Source organism: Lipotes vexillifer, unplaced genomic scaffold (assembly GCF_000442215.2).
Source record: "Lipotes vexillifer unplaced genomic scaffold, Lipotes_vexillifer_v1.1 scaffold618, whole genome shotgun sequence".
NCBI lineage: Eukaryota > Metazoa > Chordata > Mammalia > Artiodactyla > Lipotidae > Lipotes > Lipotes vexillifer.
Genome location: NW_006799025.1, coordinates 3,375,617 through 3,395,806, shown reverse-complemented (window position 1 = coordinate 3,395,806; position 20,190 = coordinate 3,375,617). Strand labels below are relative to the sequence as shown.

Below are 20,190 nucleotides of genomic sequence, written 5' to 3'. Positions count from 1 at the left end.
TTTTTCCCTGTAATTGATTTCCAGTCTCATAGCATTGTGGTCAGAAAAGATGTCTGATACGATTTCAATTTTCTTAAATTTTCTGAGGCTTGATTTGTGACCCAAGATGCGATCTATCCTGGAGAATGTTCCGTGCGCACTTGAGAAGAAAGTGTATTCTGCCACTTTCAGGTGGAATGTTCTATAAATATCAATTAAATCTATCTGGTCTACTGTGTCATTTAAAGCTTGTGTTTCCTTATTTATTTTCTATTTGGATGATCTGTCAATTGGTGTAAGTGGGGTGTTAAAGTCCCCTATTTTTATTGTGTTACTGTTGATTTCCCATTTCATGGTTGTTAGCATTTGCCTTATGTATTGAGATGCTCCTATGTTGGGTGCACAAACATTTATAATTGTTATATCTTCTTCTTGCATTGATCCCTTGATCATTATGTAGTGTCCTTCCTCATCTCTTGTAACAGCCTTTATTTTAAAGTCTATTTCATCTGATACGAGTTTGCTACTCCAGCTTTCTTTTGATTTCCATTTGCATGGAATATCTTTTTCCATCCCTTCACTTTCAGTCTGTATGTGTCCCTAGGTCTGAAGTGGGTCTCTTGTAGACAGCATATATATGGGTCTTGTTTCTGTATCATTCAGCCAGTCTGTGTCTTTTGGTTGGAGCATTGAATCCATTTACATTCAAGGTTATTATTTTTTTTTCTTTTCACACACACACACACACACACTGTATTTTTTTTTACAACAGATAAATAAACTGACACCAAGCATTGTAAATGGATGACCACGACAAAAGCAACAATGATTGCAATTACCAAACACAAAACACACTCATACTATGTCATAATATTGACATTCAGTCCTGTAATCCTCCACTGTAAGAGCTCCCTTACTTTGCAGTGAAAATTGATTTGTATATTTTTTGCCTCTGAGTCCTTGTGGGATTTTTTTTTTTAATTCAAACCGAAAGTCATAAAAATTATAATCATCCTCATCAGTTCACTCAGTCCCATCTTGATCTTTTGTTAGCACTTTTATGAATTCATCAATTTTCCATTAGAGTTCTGAAAATGCTTATTCATCCAGTTCAGCAGTATAGTCAGTTACCAGAAACCTGTACTTGTCAGAGTCTTTTCCATGAATTCCTTAAAGATGAAACCCTTTTACAGGAACATTTTTGCAAAAGCATCAGAGTATACCCAGAACTATCTGTAAATGACAAAAGACTTAGAAGTGACCACGGTTAAAGATTTGATGAAAGTTCATAATAATGTAATTGACAAGGAAATTTAGTTATTTCTGAGATATACATTTTAAAGTAATAACTAGAATTATGACTTATAACGTTATAACAGAACATATAAGATTTTTAGAAATTTCATGTAATGTCTGAAACATTTATATTAACATATTTCCATACAAATAACCCAAAGAAAGTTTAGTATTAGTTGTTTTTTTGTTTGTTTGTTTATACTGCAGGTTCTTATTAGTCATCAATTTTATACACATCAGTGTATACATGTCAATCCCAATTGCCCAATTCAGCACACCACCATCCCCACCCCCCATGGCTTTCCCCCGCTTGGTGTCCATACGTTTGTTCTCTACATCTGTGTCTCAACTTCTGCCCTGCAAACTGGTTCATCTGTATCAAGGTTATTATTGATATGTATGTTCCTATTACCATTTTCTTAATTGTTTTGGGTTTGTTTTTGTGGGTCTTTCCTTCTCTTGTGTTTCCTGCCTAGAGAAGTTTCTTTAGCATTTGTTGTAAAGCTGGTTTGGTGGTGCTGAATTCTCTTAGCTTATGTTTGTCTGGAAAGCTTTTGATTTCTCTGTTGAATCTGAATGAGATGGTTGCTGGGTGGAGCAATCTTGGTTGTAGGTTCTTCTCTTTCATCACTTTAAGTATATCCTGCTACTCCCTTCTGGCCTGCCGAGTTTCTGCTGAAAAATCAGCTGATAACCTTATAGGGATTCCTTTGTATGTTATTTTTTGTTTTCCCTTGCTTCTTTTAATATTTTTTCTTTGAATTTAATTTTTGTTAGTTTGATTAATATGTGTCTTGGTGTGTTTCTCCTAGGGTTTATCCTGTATGGGATGCTCTGTGCTTCCTGGATTTGGGTGACTATTTCCTTTCCCATGTTTGGGAAGTTTTCCACTATAATCTCTTCAAATGTTTTCTCAGACCCTTTCTTTTTCTTCTTCTGGGACCCCTATAATTTGAATGTTGGTGCGTTTAGTGTTGTCCCAGAGGTCTCTGAGATTGTCTTCAACTCTTTTCATTCTTTTTTCTTTGTTCTGTTCCTCAGCAGTTATTTCCACCATTTTGTCTTCCTGCTCACTTGTTCGTTCTTCTGCCTCAGTTATTCTGTTATTGATTCCTTCTAGTGTATTTTCCATTTCAGTTACTGTGTTTTTCATCTGTTTGTTTGTTCTTTAGTACTTCTAGATCTTTCATAAACATTTCTTGTATTTTCTCAATCCATGCCTCCATTCTATTTCAGAGATTCTGGATCATCTTTACTATCATTACTCTGAATTCTTTTTCAGGTAGATTGCCTACTTCCTCTTCATTTATTTGGTCTTGTAGATTTTTACCTTGCTCCTTCATCTGTGACATTTTTATTTTGCCTTCTCAATTTTCTTTTTCCTTTTTTTTTATAAGTGAGATTGTGATCCTGTCTTACTGGTTGTTCGGCCTGAGGCTTCCAACACTGGAGTCTGTAGGCTGTTGGGTAGAGCTGGGTCTTGGTGCTGAGATGAGGACCTCCAGGAGACCTCACTCCAATGAATATTCCCTGGGGTCTGAGGCTCTCTGTTAGTCCAGTGGTTCGGACTCAGAGCTCCCACCACAGGAGCTTTGTCCCAACCCCTGGCTCATGAACCAAGATCCCGCAAGTCACGCAGGGTGGCCAAAAAAAAAAAAAAAAAGGACAATAACAAAGTAAAAAATAAAATTAGACTTAGAAACTAACAGCTATGTTAGAAAACATATAAAAATAAAAATATAGACGAAACAACAACTGGAAGGTAAAACAGAGCCACAATAGTAAAAAAGAGGAGAAGAAAGAAAAAAAAGGTGGAAAAGGCCTTGGCTGTGGAGGGCAGGGCCTAAGCAGGGGTGAGGTTTGGGTGGTGCGTGGGGCCTCTGCTTAGGACCCACAGGGCTGGAAAAGTCTGAGGTTGGGGGGGCCTTAGGCTCAACAGAAGAGGCCCAGGTGTGCTTCCCACCTCTGGTCTCAGAGGGCAGAGGACCCCACCTGGGAGCCCAGCAGGCTTCCTCCACTCCTCTCCTGTTCCTCCTGGAGGTCCCCTCTCACATGCCTCTCCTGATCTCCCTCATGCTCCCAGCACCAACCCGGCCTGGAGGGGACCTCTGAGGGCATAGGACCTGGCCCAAGAGCTGGGCAGACTTCCCTGGCCGATTGGGCAGGGGAAACGCTGGGCCCATTCCCCCCTTGATCTGAGTCCCCAAGGGTCCCTCTCAGCCACCCCTCAGGGGCGCTGGTCCTGTCTGGCCTCCATACTCCCACGTCCTACCAGTTTGCTTGGGGGTTCTTCCTGTCACCTTGGGCATCGGTGTCCCCCACCAGCATACAGTAGGCACCCTAGTTGTGGGGAGACGTGAACTCTGCATCTTCCCACACTGCCATCTTGACTTCACCCCCCCCCCCGCAATAACTGTATTTTTAAATGCTTATGTCACACCCTAGGTACAGAAAGACTAGGAATTGGATGGTGTAAATCTCCCACTTATGGTTCTGAAGCCAAGTTGACAGAATCTTTCGGTGGGTGGGACTTCACAGAATTCCTTCTTACAAATTTCAGTAAGGTGGTCTATGCCCTATCCAATGCAGGAAGAGACTGATTGTTGCTATCTGCCTATAACATTTTTCTGCATATTTCAGATTCGATCAGTAAAGTGTCCTTGGATAACAATGTGTACATAGTAATGTTGTTCAATAGCAATGGGTGTGTAGTCTGGGGACTGACCTAATACTCCTTTCTCAGGAATCTGAAAGGGGGAGAAAACTAACTCATGTCTCTACTCCTCAGACATTGTGTTTCTTGCTTTGTTGGGAGTCCCGTTATCTAATTTGCCTGCATGCTAAAAAAAAAAAAAAAAAAAAGAGAAGAAGAAGTGGGATAGCACTTAATAAAAGGAACATATAAAAGCATAAAATAGTGTGCATGCCTCTGTATTTTGGAGCTGTAATGCAGTCCCTATTACATCATGAGTCATTATTTTAATCTCCTAGAATAGAAGCTCATTATTTAGTAATAATATTTTGTAATGTGACTAAAGTAGTACTTTGTTCTAAATCTAATAAAATCATAGGGCCGGAAAGGATCATTTAAGGTCAATTTCCCACCTTCAGGCAAAAGCACCACATTTCAACCTCATTCTGATACTCTTTTGCAAGTTACTAGAGGACACTTTTACTCTTGGGTGTCATCTTAAATCTAACTGGTTTCATTATGCTTCTTTGTCCTGATTATTGATGAAAATGTTTAAATATTAACATAACAATAACTCTGATTGTCTCTTCTTAGTACCAAACAAAACACTAACCTCCACATTGTCACTTATTCTCCCAAATAATTTGAATTTGAGGATTGTATGCAAAAGAAGGATATTGCAATATGCTGTGGAAGCCCTATTTCCCCCCTCTACTCAGAGCTGGTTCCTGGTAGGTCAGAGATCATTATGGTTATGGTCTTAGGGACAAATGTCTACTGAATGTCCTGAGGCTGTAGAATGCCTGGGAGCAATTAACTGATGATTTCTTTTCTCTGGGCAGCCACTAAGAAGCCATGTGACCTAGATGATTATTTTACTCGCTGTCAATGGAAAATCTTGTTAAAGGGAAAGTAGATGTCATTTACCATTTCCTCTTGGATTTTTAGTTTTGCCATTCTGTCAGAGAAGTTCATCCTTGTTAGGCAGGATTTGTTCTTTCAAATTGATAATCTTGGAATACAGTTGTTTTCTTAAAGGTTTCTGCCTATTGATTTTCAGTTTTCAAGGTTTTTGTTTTACTTGTTTTGGTTTTGTTTTTAGTTTTTAGCTATATTTGAAAATCATTTACCTAAACTACCTCTATTCTAGATGTTTCCCTAGAGTTTATGAAGGTGGTAACTGGCAACTTTACTGTAGTTTAATTTTGTTTCTTCATAAACCTTGGAAGACATCTATGTAAATGACCAAGGCCTAGGAATTTGAGTCATTGCATTTTAGAACTGAAAAGGACATTGAATACCAGCTAATAAATATCCCATTATACAAATTATGAAATAAGGCCCAGAGATTAAATGACTTTGCTGAAACCAATTTACATGTTAGGCAAAACTATGACCCTGATCTTTTGATTTCTAATTCTAGATTCTAATTCCAGCCTATTCCCTAACAATCCAATTTGGGTGTTGAATATAATTAACTATAGCACTTACTATAATCATTGTTCCTAACTATAGCAGGCAGAATGACTGTCCCTCCAAAATGTCTACATCCCAACCCCTAGAACATCTGAATATATGCTAATGGCAAAGAGAAGTTCGGATTGTAGATGGAATTAAGGTTTGCTAAGCAGCTGAACTTAAAATAGGTAGATTATCCTAAACTGTCCTGAGAAGTCCAAAGTAACCACAGGGTCCTTACAAGTGGAAGAGGGAGGCAGAAGAGGAAGTCAGAGTGATGAAACATGAGAAGGACTTGAGCTGCTATTGCTGGCTTTGAAGATGGAGAAGGGCAAACAGCCAAGGAATGTGGGCAGCCTTTAAAGGGCAAGGGATCAGACTCTCCCCTAGAGCTTCCAGAAAGCACTTCACTGTTCACATGTGGATCTTAGCCCAGTGAGACCTGTGTTGGACTTCTAAGCTGTAAAATAATAAACTCATGTTGTTTTAAGCCACTTAGTTTGTGGTAACTTACAGCAGCCATAGAAATGAAAAAAGCACTAACAAAGTACTGATGGCTGCTTAATGGGAAATTTTCTTTCCACGGAATAAATATTAACCTCTTCTCCTTTTCCTTTTTTTTTTTTTTTAATACCACCTTAAGATAGTTAAGCTCTTAAGACAGTATTTGCCTCTTGCTAGGAAACAAATATCATTTAGTATTAATTTATTGCATTTTCCATAGACAGACACAAGTTCATGCACAGTTAACCAAAAGAAGGAGAGACCAGGAGGGAGGTTCAGAGGATGTCCCTGACATACTTCATCAGAATGCCCTTGGGGCAGCCGGAGAAGAAGGCTTTTGATATATGCGGCTACAACTCTCTGTGTGACAGATAAAAACATTTCAAGGCTTGACTGTGGATAATAGACGTTTCTGTAAACTAACTACTGCCCATGATATTTACAGTCTATGATCAAGGACATTAATGCTCATAAAATTCTGTCCCTTCAGAACACACTTTCCACTCAAAAGCAGCAAAGAGAGACAAAGTCATATATACCCACACCTTCACACGTGCCTCTTATAATAAGACCTTTCACCTGAATAATCATTTTTAGAAATAAGCAAGCCTCAAAGTTTCTGTCACCAATTTTCATATTACCTTGCTACAGAACCATTCTTACATTACTTTAAACCAGCCAAAAGAAAGGCAAGCAGAAACGAATACTTTAAACTCAGTATTCTTTGGTCTAAAAAAATCTTTAGCTTGTCAATATTTCTGAATTTCCACCCATCAAGATATTTTTCTCAAAACCTAGAGAAAGGCCTCAGGTGACTGGCTGTCCCAATCTACCTGGGATTGAGTAAGTTCCTGGGACATGGGACCTTCAGTGCTAAAACAAGGAAAATCTTGAGGAAGAAAGACCATAGATAGGGCTTAAGGGCATGCTTCTGTGTTGAGCCCAAGGCCCTGATGCAGAATGCCCCAGGTACCAGGGAAATCATTTTCCAAGTTTAAGATCCAAGGACTCCCAAACAGGTGAAGTTTGGGCCAAAGAAGAGCCTGCCTTGCTCATAGTATCCAGTATCCTTCTCAGTGATTTACTTACTTTGTGATGAGTAGCTCAAGTTGAAAGGCATAATCAGAGGACAGATCTGACTTCATGGAGAATGTTCTGTACCATCGGCTAAAGCAGAAACTCTGGGTTTTTGCTGACTGGGAAACGTGCTTATGTTCACAGGAGCACCCCCTTTGGTTTATTACAGGGTATTAATAAGCAACCTCAGATCTGTGCTGGAGGCTCAGTTTGATAGCAGGGTCCGTGCAACTGGACACAGTTACGAGAAGTACAACAACTGGGAAACGGTATGATGCGCACGTGATTTAGACAGACATTGCTTTGGGAATTGAACCAAAAATGTCACATTAACCCACAAATGGTTCCATTTGGTAGATAGAGGCTTGGACTCAACAAGTCGCCAGCGAAAATCCAGACCTCATCTCTCGCAGTGCCATCGGAACCACATTTTTAGGAAACACTATATACCTCCTCAAGGTAATCCTTCTTAACCATAACCTTCCCATGTCTGAGGTCTTTAAATCAATGAATTTTAACACATTAACATCTGTTTCACAGACATATTCATCCCAAACATTGTTATATCTGTTTCCCTGCCTCAAACAGATTCCCCAGATTGTTTTATCATATGTGAATTTTTAAATCATTATTTTGATTTATTCAAAAGGAAAAATGCAATAAAATAAGAGAAGTCCTATAAATTTAACCACATTCCTGTAAGCAATGTAAATGATCATCTACCTTGATGAAATTGTCCTCTCTCAGATGTTGTTTGCAAATCCATTTGCTAAAGACGTTCATAAACTTCATATCTATCAGACAACGGTACACAGCGTATCAACAATTTGTTTCTGTCGTCCTCTAATGCCATTTTTATCATGCAATTCTAATGAAGAAAATAAAAAGACATGGAATAAATGGGAGAGAAGGAAAACTTCTTACAAGATTAGCAACAATCATGATTACTTCTAATTACTCATCCAGTTGTCTTGGTCACGTCCCCTAATAGTAGCAGCAGAAAATAACCTCCATGTGAGTACAATTAAGAAAGGTAATCAAGCATCTTCTGAAAAATATGAGCTTGTCAAGCTTAATAAAAATAATAAACAGCCATGTAAGCCTTCAGCTCAAATATTGTGAGTGTCTAGAGGCAAGAACATACCGTGCTAGTATTATGTTTTAATTTAATCATGGAATGTGTCTCTTGCTGCTGTCAGGTTTCACCTGTTGAGTCCAAAGCCCAGATGGGTAGTGAATGTTAACCCCTGAATATGATGAATCACAGTTTCCCTTTTCCTTTTGTTTGTAATAGGTTGGCAGACCTGGACCAAATAAGCCTGCCATTTTCATGGACTGCGGTTTCCATGCCAGAGAGTGGATTTCCCCTGCATTTTGCCAGTGGTTTGTGAGAGAGGTCAGTATGTAGAATGATTACTGGCAGAGGAAAGTAGAAAGTTTTTTTTTTTTTTATTTCAATCAATCCTTTGTAATCTAGCTATAATAAAAGAGAATGATAGCATAGAAAAAATTCATAATTCCAAGGTCCAAGCTATAAAGGTCACCAAGAGAACTTGATAAGGCAAAATTTTTAAACAGTTAACAAATGGTATTTATTTGTATTTCACTCATCTTAACTTTCTTACCCACCTTTGGTAGAAAGGCTAACAGGTAGTAAATATTGTGGATAGGTCATTTAAAAGTTAATGATTGTGGAAAAACCACTAACTTGATCATCATCTCCTAGATAATAATCAATGTATACTTCAGAATAAAAGAAAACAATACATAGTGGTCCTTATTCTAAATGATACTGTTTTCCACTTCTTTATAATTCTAATGGTAAGATATATGTAAAAACCCTTTTAAATATCCATGAGTCCATAATGATATAGATGATTCAATAAATTTAAAAAAGGGAGAGAAGGAATAACTCTTTCTTACAGAAGAATTACAACTAATAGATGTACAAATGAGCAAAATAGAAAGTTACCATTAGAACACCAGAGTAATAACTACTTCATGAAAATCTACAGATGGATACAAAAATTAGGGGGTACAAATTTAAAGAGAACTAGGTTATTTGCAGCAGCAACGTGTCTCTTAAAAAATATGTATTACATTACAAAAGCAAAATTTACAGTGGAGAAGTCTAGCAGAAACTACCTTAACCAAGTGATCAAGGTCAAGAACACCTGTGTCAAAGTCATAAAGGAAAGTCTGAGGAACTGTCACAGATAAGAGGAGACGTGACGACCAACTACAATGCGGGGAAGCTGGGTAAAAGGTATATGAGAACCCCCTGTATCTGCAACTCTTCTATAAATCTAAAATTACTTCAAAAGTAAAGTTTAAAATATTGAAATACTTTAAAAATATAAGACTATTATTATATACAACATAATTTCTTTTGGGTAAAGCACTTCTGTATCTATTCATTAGGCTCTTGGTTTCTAGACATGTTATGTGTCCAATTGGCACCATTTAACTTCAGTGAGTATCTCACTATCTGCCCTCTAGAAAGAAAGACTTTCATCATTACTTAGGTTACCTCTAATCACAGACCACTAACAGAACATGGTTCTATAGCTCTTCCAACATAAAAAGCACATGCTTTACCATGTGTTATTTTCATAAACATATATGTATAGAGCCATGAAGAATATATAAAAACTGTCACTACACAGAAACCTTAAATATCTTAAAAATCTCTTCAAGCAAGCCTAGGGAAGAGTTGAATGTAAATTTAATATAACCCTGGGGCTGAAGAACTGTGACTAAGAGAACATAATAAATGGGTATGAGGTCCTTCATTCATAGATAGGTATCCACATCACTTAGCAGGGAGAGCCAGACCCTTAACAGAGTTCCCTTCTCAAGAAAGAGGAATAAGAAGACTTCCATCGTTATGCAACTTGAGACTTGGTGACAGCCTCTCCAAAATCCATCAGTGTGATCTCACTTCATAGTGGGAGGCTTTTTCATTCTTCTCCCTCTACTGAGACCATCTACAGGAGGTCTCACCAAAATTAAACAAATTTCCAGATGACAGTATTAGGAATATGCATAGCCATCCACAGACATTCCTTACTTACTAGGAATACCCTCATAGCCTACTAACTTTGAAAAAAAGTTCTTACCCTCATATCCTACTAACTTTGAAAAAAAGTTATTACAATTACTATTTCAAAGGAAATGAGTATTCACGTTCTTTAAAAGTCTTTAATTTTATTGAATTTTTGTTCATCTTTAAAGTAAATAGTTAAAATAAAAAGTAATAATTATATGAGGTATATATGGATGAGATAGAGCAGGGGTCCCCAACGCCCGGGCTGTGGACTGGTACCTGTCCGCGGCCTGTCAGGAACTGGGCCGCACAGCAGGAGGTGAGTGGCGGGTGAGCGAGTGAAGCTTCATCTGCCGCTCCCCAGCGCTCGCGTTACCGCCTGAACCATCACTCGCGTTACCGCCTGAACACCCCCCACCCCCATCCGTGGAAAAAGTGTCTTCCACGAAACCGGTGCCTGGTGCCAAAAAGGTTGGGGACCAATGAAACAGAGTATCCTAGAAAAAGGGAAGAACTAGAAACTATTTTAAACAAAACTGTCAGTAATATTTTGCTTTTTAAATATTAATAATATCTACTTCAAAAGGGGATGCCACTTTTGTTACCAAAGTCAACATTCATATAGTCTTTGTAAATTTTAGCAGCATAATGTATTCCATTTTTCCATGAAATTCTGCTTTGTAATTTATACACAGGCTGTTCGCACCTATGGACATGAGATCCACATGACAAAATTTCTCGACAAGCTAGACTTTTATGTCTTGCCTGTGGTCAATATCGATGGCTACATCTATACCTGGACCAAGGTATATGAACCAATACTGAGAGGGGCTAATGAAATTAAAACCAACCACTTTCTACTGTACTTGTCCTAACCATAAACTGTACTTTTCAGTACCGAATGTGGAGAAAGACCCGCTCCACCAACGCTGGATCCACCTGCATTGGCACAGACCCCAACAGAAATTTTGATGCTGATTGGTGCAGTAAGTATCTGGCTGACCATTTTGCATGCATCTTTTGAAAAGCATAGGAAGAAAGTAACAGGAAAACACAATAGTGTCTAAAATAAGAAAAAAATATAAATTTTTATATTTTAGAGTTCTAACTTTCTGAAAGCACAGACAATAAACAGTTTGTTTATTCAGTCAATAAAAATGTATTGCTTATTCTATTATGTTCCCAGCTGTGCTAGACACTGGAAACATAAGACTGAACAAACCAGACATAATCCTACTACTTGTGGAATGTAAAATCTAGAGGAGACCATCATTAAATAATTATTTAAACAATTATTTAAATAAAATTGTGATATAATTATAATTTTGTGATTCAACTCTCAGTAAATGATTATACTAATATAGAAATTTCTCATGGATATTAGTTTGTCCCTACTTATTAATCTTCTTACACTATATTGATCTCATTGTTTATCACTACACAGGGACATATTGGTGATTTCACATGCAACTTTTTAGCCTGTTAGCTAAAAAACACCCTACTCTTGTGACTAAATGTACGCATACTTTATAATGTACACATACATGAGGATGATTATAAAAACTCCTGTGAAGACAACTTATTTTTTAACTCCCTAACTCTCTAATTTGAAATTTTGAAACATGACCTGTGGGAACGTCAGTAGATGACCATTTGCCATTAACAACAATACGTTTTTCCAGCTATCGGAGCCTCTAAAAACCCCTGTGATGAAACTTACTGTGGATCTGCTGCAGAGTCTGAAAAAGAGACCAAGGCCCTGGCTAATTTCATCCGCAACAACCTCTCTTCCATCAAAGCATATCTGACAATCCACTCATACTCCCAGATGATGCTCTACCCTTACTCCTATGATTACAAACTCCCCGAGAACTATGCTGAGTTGGTAAGTAGTCATGGTAGTAGATATAGTATTTCACTGTTGAGATTTTAAAATTCTATTCCTGGGGAAAAAAAAAAAATTATACAAACAATTTCGGGAATTTCCATTCTTGATTTTCGGTAATAGAAGCAAAAAACTTACCAACACAGATTTACAAGGCATCTGAAATTGGCTACATAAATTGGCTAGAAGAAATGTGATTTTGATGTAGGGAATGATCCCCAAAATGCGGTTAATTCACTAATCTTCAAAATGACAACAGTTCCACTTCCTCCTGCTTCACCACAATACTGACACACATGATGATTTCAGATGCATCTGGGGTAATCAACAAAGTTCCTTCACCTCATACATAATCTTAATCAGAAAGTCAATTTTACCAAGTTGCCTTGAGCTGGATTTGACATGCACAGGCAGAGTATGGTAGATGTCATTAAGAATCTGGCACATTTGGTTGATATCAGGTTAAGTGATAAGATCCTAATATTGCTTATTTCTAAATTGTTGGATTAGGTGAGACACATATGTAAGTCAATCAATGAACAAATGATGTGAATGGGTCCTTACTATATATGAGAAATAATGCAAAGAAAATGAACTATCCCTGACTCAAAAAATTAGCAATCTTGTTGGAGAATCAAGATACAACCACATGAAAAGTTAAATAATATAAGAGTTTTATACTATTCAAATTAACAAATATGGTACACCAATGTATAATTTTTTTAAATAAGCAGGTTTGAATCCTTCAAACAACTTTTTTTTAATTTATGAACATCTGGCTGCCAGAAGTTGGGACCAGTGATCTGAAAGAACAAGTGTAAGATTTAAAGCATTTGAGTTATGCCCAAAAAAAAGAAAAAGTATTCCACCTAGACAATGACATAGATATTTGGCTTACCTAAATGCATAAATTCAAAGACCCAATAACTTTATCAACTGGAAATTGTTTTGTACTTTCAGATTCAGTCTTTCAGAGACCAAATAAAACATGTAATGCTGTAAATATTTTGTGAAGAGCAAAATGGAAAAATAACTCAGCTTCTTAGAAAACTGATAGCTAATAGTTAGCCAGGTCCTGTTCTTTAAAAAAAAAAAAAAAAAAAAAAAATGCTATTTTTCATTTCATTTCATTTCAGGAAAATCTTCCCATTTTCCCTATCTGTAGCCAAAAAACAAAAGAGGACATCATTAGTTGGAACCATTCAATATTTCAGTTTTCCAATTAGGCTCAGTCTGTAAGTGTTCCCAGCAGTGGGTGCTCACAGGCCTGCTGTCCCAGAGATGGATGTGGTCAGCTCCTCATTTCAGTCCTAGATTTCCAGGGCCACCAGAGGAGAGGAGGTGGGGGTATGTTGTTTGCTTAACTCATGTGAATATGTTTAAGCTGTACCACATCAAAAGAGAAAAAGACAAAGCCATAAAAACTAAGCACAAATGAGTTAGTAAGTAAAATATTAAAACTAAAATTATAAACCATATTAAATGTAACAACCAATATATCCAATTTGCTTAATAACTAGTTTTAAACATAAACACTGAAAGACTAATGCTAACAGAAAAGCTTAAAGTGTTCTTTGGAATTGAGCTGCTGCACAAAGTTTCAATACTTTTTCTTACTTGGGGAATACGTTTAAGCCCTGTTAGCGATGAAAACTTTGTTGCCCCACTGGCTCCATACAATAACGTAGTATCTGACTGCTCCAGAAGTCTACAAACTTTCCTTTAAAAAAAAGAATCAAGTAAGTTCTACCTTTAGAATCTCATGAATAATTCTTGCTACTTCCTGTGGTTTCTCCAGGAAAAGACCCAAGACTCAAAGTGAGTTTAGTGGGCCAATTCAATATGTGCCCCAAATGGTGTGAAACCATTCCAGAGAATGTGATCCACTGATACTTTCCTCTAAGAATCACTTCTTCATTTAAAATCAAGGAAAGAGAGGTAATAGTAAAAAATATATATATATATATATATTAGAAATTCCACCCTCCAAAATTGTTTTTAAATTCTAATTAACAAAGAAGTGAAACAGAACTATATCAAAGTAAAATATTCATAATCAATTCTCAAACAAGCATAAACCACAAAATAATCTTACCTTGTTTAAATTTATACCCACAAATCTAATAAATTCAAGGAAAAGGACATGTTACTTCTTATGTTTTCTAGAGCATGATAAGATAGGTGAATAAAATACAAAAGTTCTTTGCACTTACATCACACACATTGATTTAAAAGTTACTTTAATTTCCAATAATCTTTTCTGTGATTAAAATTTTGCCTAGTATCTTAAAAGAGATATTTAAATGCCATCAGTAAAATCTAAGATGCATATTATTTGGTTATTTGATTCATTTGAGATCTGAATTTAGTTTGGCACCCCAAAACAATTTAAATCATTTGAATAGTTAACTAGAAATCCTTTCAGTCTTTTTCTTATTTTGTATAAATCCAATTCACTTACTTCCTAAGAACATTTTGCTAGAACAACTCATAACTATAGTGTTATCACAAACACATGTATAGCCAAAAGAGAATTTGAGTCTCCCAAGAAGAAAGATATTGGCTTTTCCAAGGTTTTTATTTGTAATGAGGCTATCACTTTAAAAAAGTAAAAGTCTTGACCTAGAAAGATGAATGTTCCACCCAAATCTAGTGCCTCCATATTAATTCTCAATTAGAAAAATGTGACCCCACTGTAGAAAACAAAAGATAGTAAAAGACTAATAAGATGAATTATTGGCACCATACCACATTATAGATTAACTCAGAATTTTCTTACAGGACTACAAAGCAGACTTTGTCTTATACAGATTTTAGCATATATATATATGCATGTATATAAGATCATATTTGTAGCTAAAAAAATGCTTCAGTGAAATAATTGGAAGGGAATTATTCTGTATAGAAACATTAGCACTCTCAGTTCAAATTTAGAACATACCGTAAGTAGCAATCCTTTGACATTTGAGTCGTGATGAAAATGCGTACGGCTTCATTTCTGAAAGATCTTACATGTAGATGACCTGACAATTACTTATATCATGAGACAACCTTCAGAGGGAAGAAAGGCAGAGATGGGAATGCAAAAGACCAATGAAGGAAAAGTACAGAAGTAATAGCCTGGATTACAAAGGCTACCAAAATATACATCTTCAGCAGACGAGTAAAAAAAGTTTGAGGAAACATAAGAGTGTCTTACATGCATAATGCTTTCCTGACTGCAAACTGTTTTTACACGCATATATTATTTAAAGAAAGAATACAAAATGCACTGTGAGTTTCCAATGACTTCATAAACGTCCAGTCCCTCAGCGTTGACTTCTTCAGTATAAAGCTATCACTATCTTCAAAGGAAGTTTTAAGATCCAGAAAAAGAATATACATTTCCAAAATTCTAAAGGGTAATGAAATATTGAGTTATATGACCTCTTTATCATCAGAGGAAATAAAATCTAGGAGACATAATTGAAAAGGCTCCCAAACCTATCCATATCTTTGCATTTATTGAGCATGGAAAAGCTCCCAATCTTTGGTCTACCTTCCCCCCAAAGAGGCACACACGGCTCTGTTAATAATAATTATTACTATAATACTACTTCTAAATTCAAAGGCAGAAACCCAGAATAATAACCAATCAACTAAGTATCTTCACCCATTTCCCAGACTGACCAAATGGAAAGCTGATGTATACTACACAAAGATGCCAATCCAGGGCATGCAAATATCATTACATTTCTACATTAGAAGCACAGTTTCACAGGTGGAAATCTTGGAATTTCTCTGGTTCTGCTTTCTCATTTTCTAGCTTAGACAATGCAGGCTTGGTTAAGCCAACACCAGTAGTAGAGGCAGCCTTGGGCATGGAGCTAGTGGACGCTGAAGAATTTCCTAAGCTGCCCCAACTTCCAAAGATGCACACACACTTATTTGTGTGGCCGTGTTCTATGGTGGTGCTCCATGCAGTCGGTTTGCAAAAGACCATTCATTAAATAAAGTCTTTTATCCCACAAATATATCATTATTACCTCCGACCCCAGACATTGCTAAGGATTTACACTGGTCAAGTAAGATCCCTGACTTCTCAGGGCCCAGTCTTCATGATTCTGGCCAGTACTTGCATGGGTATACGTACATTAACCAGGAGAAATATGACAGTCTAAAAATTTCTGAAAAATTATTAAACTTGACCAAAAGATAGAAATCCATTTCTAAAATCTAACACCTTCTAGTCCAGAGACACCTCACTACCTCTTAATTAAAGCTTTAGTTAATGAGCCACCAAAATAGAAACCCACTGCTCCACCCAAGCACATGAGCATAAACCGAGACTATGATTAGAGATAAACATAAAAATCAGGGGGCAAGAAATATTGTGATTAGGAGGTGGACAATTGCAGGGCCACGCGCACACTCCATCACTGCTGTCACCACGTCCTTGCCTAATAACTAGAGCAACAGGGTCACAGTCCCTGTGTCAGGCAGGTTGCCAGCAACTAAGGCAGACAGGACTGGAGGCACAGAACATTTGCTTCAGGAATTTTCTCAGAATTTCTAATCTCACTTATAAGACAAAAAAATTTTAAATGACAACTGCAGAATTTCTTTGATTAGAAAAACCGGTTGCTGATTTCCCATTATACATTTTAAGTGGCTTTTTGGCCTGTTAAAATTCTCCTGCAGGGCCTGGTCAGTACATGACTCATCAGACAATTACCAGAAATTCCACTGAGCACCTATTAAGTGCTCGGCATAAACCATGGTTCCTGCCATGAGGAAGGGAGCAGAGGGGGTCAGCCTGTTGTGAATGTTCTCTCGAAGGAAGAGTGGGAGTGAGGTAACCAGGTTACCGAGGGACTTTAATGTCAGGATGACTCCTGTGTCACAGTGGGCCCTGGAGCCAGTAACCTGGTAAACAGAATGGCCACGTCAAATACAGAACTCCCAGTTAGATCTGATTTCAGATAAACAACAAATAATTTTTAGTGTTTAAGTATGCTCCAAATATCACATGGGACAAACTTATACTGGAAAAGCATTCATTGTTTACCTGAAATTTAAATTTAACTGGGTATCCTGTATTTTTGGCTAAATCTGGCAACCCTGCAGGTAAAGTGTGATTTTGTGATTTTGGCCAGTGTGACCTAGCAGCGGCACTTCGGAGACACTTGTACTATAGTCAACAGAGGAAAACAAGGCATTCAGAGCACCTTTAAAATGAGCTGTCTTCTTTTTCAGTTTTTCTCTCTAAAATACTTTCTTGTTTAACATAACTACGTCTTTTATCTGACTTTCCTTTAAGGTAATTTTGCCTCCTTCCCTTCCCCCAGACGACATCTGGCAGGGGTGGGGGTGGGGGGCCTTTTTGATTGTTGTCACTGTGGGAGTGCTCCCGGCATGCCTTGGGTGGAGGCCAGGGGAGACTGATAAACACCCTACAAAGCTCAGGACAAGCCTCCACAGCAAAGGATTATCCAGCCCACGTGTCACAAGTGCCAAGGTGGAGAAAAAACCCTGCTTTAAGCAAAGGTAAGAAAAGTCTCATTCCTGGCCAAAGGTCCCTGGCTTTCAGGATCCTACACCTCCTCACAAAGAGCTTACAATTTTCCGCAAATCTCAAGTGTGGGAGAGTACATTCCCATCATACGGCATTTATTTATTTATTTATTCATTTATTTATTTATTTTGCGGTACGCGGGGCCTCTCACCGTCGTGGCCCCTCCCGTTGCGGAGCGCAGGCTCCGGACGCGCAGGCTCAGCGGCCGTGGCTCACGGGCCCAGCCGCTCCGCGGCACGTGGGATCTTCCCGGACCGGGGCACGAACCCGTGTCCCCTGCATCGGCAGGCGGACTCTCAACCACTGCGCCACCAGGGAAGCCCCGGCATTTATTTTTTAACATTTATTTGGAAGAAGCACCACCGCCACCGGGGGGAAAAAAAAAAAAAAATTCTGGACTTTGCAACTTCAGCTGACTCATGCTTCACATTTTACCTGAATTTTAAAGAGCTTAAAAATATGTATTCAGATCAGCCAAAGAAAGAATTCGGTTTCCACCAGTGAAAGCATTGCCACACTCCCCATGGAGTCTGCCAGAAGAGACAGGCCCTGCTCTCTAAAGCAGGCCTTCCCGCACTCCTTGCCTTTTCTTCACCTCAAGGTTTGGCGACCAGAGCCTGCGCTTGTTTAGTCTCCTCCTTTTTCTCAGAAGCATATTTGTTTCAAAGGCTTTCTCCACAGTCCCTGCCTCAGCAGGCCTTGGAGGCTGCTCCTTTTGCACCAAACTTATCAAAGTTCAATTCCTCATTGGTCCCTTGGTGTAAGCTACCCATTATCACAGGACAGAAGGAAGGAAACTGCTGCTAAAGATCATTTTGACGCTTCCATTATCACATGTATTCACCCAGAGGGATGGTTAAACTCAGAACTTCAAGTTAGAAACAAAGTTCTGAAGAAAATTCCCTTTGAATTGGTATAGACCCCACCGTCAGTTTGGGGCTTTCGTTTTCTTGTACGGTAATGATGGACCAGTGGAAGATTAGAAGAGGCGAGACCGCCCTGTCATGACACTTGGCTGTGTCCGTAGACGTTGCAGTGACGACCATGAGCACAGTCACGGGACTGGGCTTCCTGATCACATGTTCCCTAGGACTGCAGGTCAGTGGAAAAGAACACCCTCGCCTTATTCATCTCACCAGCCCCCTGGAGCTCAGAGCCTGGGGAAACATTACACTAGTTGGTCCTTTGTCTCTTGGGCTTTGAGTTAGATGTGACATTTTAGACTCTCTCTGTCTTCTGCTCTATGACCAAGGCCTCTTTTTAAGAAAACAGGTGACAAAAGGGAACATGCATAAGACGTGGTAGGAAACTCATATCTAAGGATTAATAAAGGCTGGCCATGTTTGGCCTTGACTGAAAGCAAAGTTTTCTCTGAGGCTGATTTATATTTAGCTTCCTTCTGTTCTTTACAACTGGTAAAACCAGCTCTAGCAACACTTCTTTTGAAGTATTCCAAGGCCACAAGGAGAAGTGAAAAAGAGCACAGGATTTAAAGCAAGAAGAACCTAGCTCAAGTCAGCCACTTATGGGGCTGCATGCCCTTGGGCAAGTTCTTTTATCCTCTCTGAGTTTCAGTCCTTTTATCTGTAAAATGGGGATAAAAATATCTAGCTCTTATCAAGAGCTCTTTGTCAAAGTCTAAGGTTTTATGTAAATGTTAGTTCTTATTTTGAACCCACTGAGCAAGGATGTAAGATCTCCCTCAAATGGCAGGTCATATAGAAAATGTCATTAATTAGAGTTTCAAGACATGGATCATGCTCTCTGATGTACTATTGTTTCTGCCAGTCTTTTGTCAGCTGTCTTAGTCCCTTTTTACAGAAACATACAAGGAAAAGGAGTTACCTCTCTAATATTTTAGCAAATTCAGGAATCACCCCTCTCTCTGCCATTTCTGGCAGGGGTCAGTCACCCAGCTTGGTTGGAACATTCCCACCAAGCGTGCTGCCCCCATGGCATTCCATTCTGCTAGAAAATTCTGTGTTGATGAAATGTGGACAGATAATGTTACGAAGATAAATGAGCAACATTTGTAAAAGTATTTGAACTCTTAAAAAAAAAGAAAAGACCCACACTGATTCCAGGGTTTTTTGTTACAATACTTGGAACTTAAAATATGATATTTTGGTTGATTAAAGTCTGCTCTGACTCTTTTGTCTCTTGGCCTCAGAGGGGCTAAGAGAAAGGGTCTACAGACTTCACTTTTTTTTATCAAAGGAAATAAGTTAAGTGCCCAGCAGAGGTCAATGTCTAAATGTGGTAACCCATCAACCATCACGACATGGTACCACCACTCTCCCCACAAGCATCCTCAATCTCCACTCAGGGGGGTCACAGTCCAGCCTTTGTAGAGCTCAGCACTCTGCACCCCCATCCAAATCAGGCTCACCTGAAGCCCTAGGAAGAGACTAAATCAACCAACCAACAATGTGCTAGGTGTTAATGCAATCTGCTGAGGATACAAGATGAATAGCCAAGAATCCTCCCCCCACAAAAAGCTCACCTAGGGGACAAATAGATGCAAAAACAAATGATTACAGCACAGAGTGATAGGAACTCTGATAGAGACATGTGAGTCCTCACAAAGAAGGGGTGCTCATTGCTCCCTAAGAGAGTTGGGGGCAGCTTTGCAAAGAAGATGACATTTAGACTGAATTTGGAAGAACAATAGCAAAGCCTCCTTGTGAACAAAGAGGGAA

The 20,190-nt window shown here is 38.4% G+C and overlaps 1 protein-coding gene across 1 annotated transcript in view; it reads left to right on the top strand.

Moving 5' to 3' along the window:
• The window catches only part of CPB1 (carboxypeptidase B1), a 40,261-nt gene that overhangs the window by 14,335 nt on the left and 5,736 nt on the right, over nt 1–20,190 (top strand). Inside the window, exons 4-9 of the mRNA XM_007471312.1 lie at nt 7,176–7,275; nt 7,364–7,465; nt 8,301–8,402; nt 10,748–10,858; nt 10,948–11,038; nt 11,735–11,937. Coding sequence (XP_007471374.1) covers nt 7,176–7,275; nt 7,364–7,465; nt 8,301–8,402; nt 10,748–10,858; nt 10,948–11,038; nt 11,735–11,937 — 709 coding nt within the window. The remainder of the gene's footprint in view (nt 1–7,175; nt 7,276–7,363; nt 7,466–8,300; nt 8,403–10,747; nt 10,859–10,947; nt 11,039–11,734; nt 11,938–20,190) is intronic.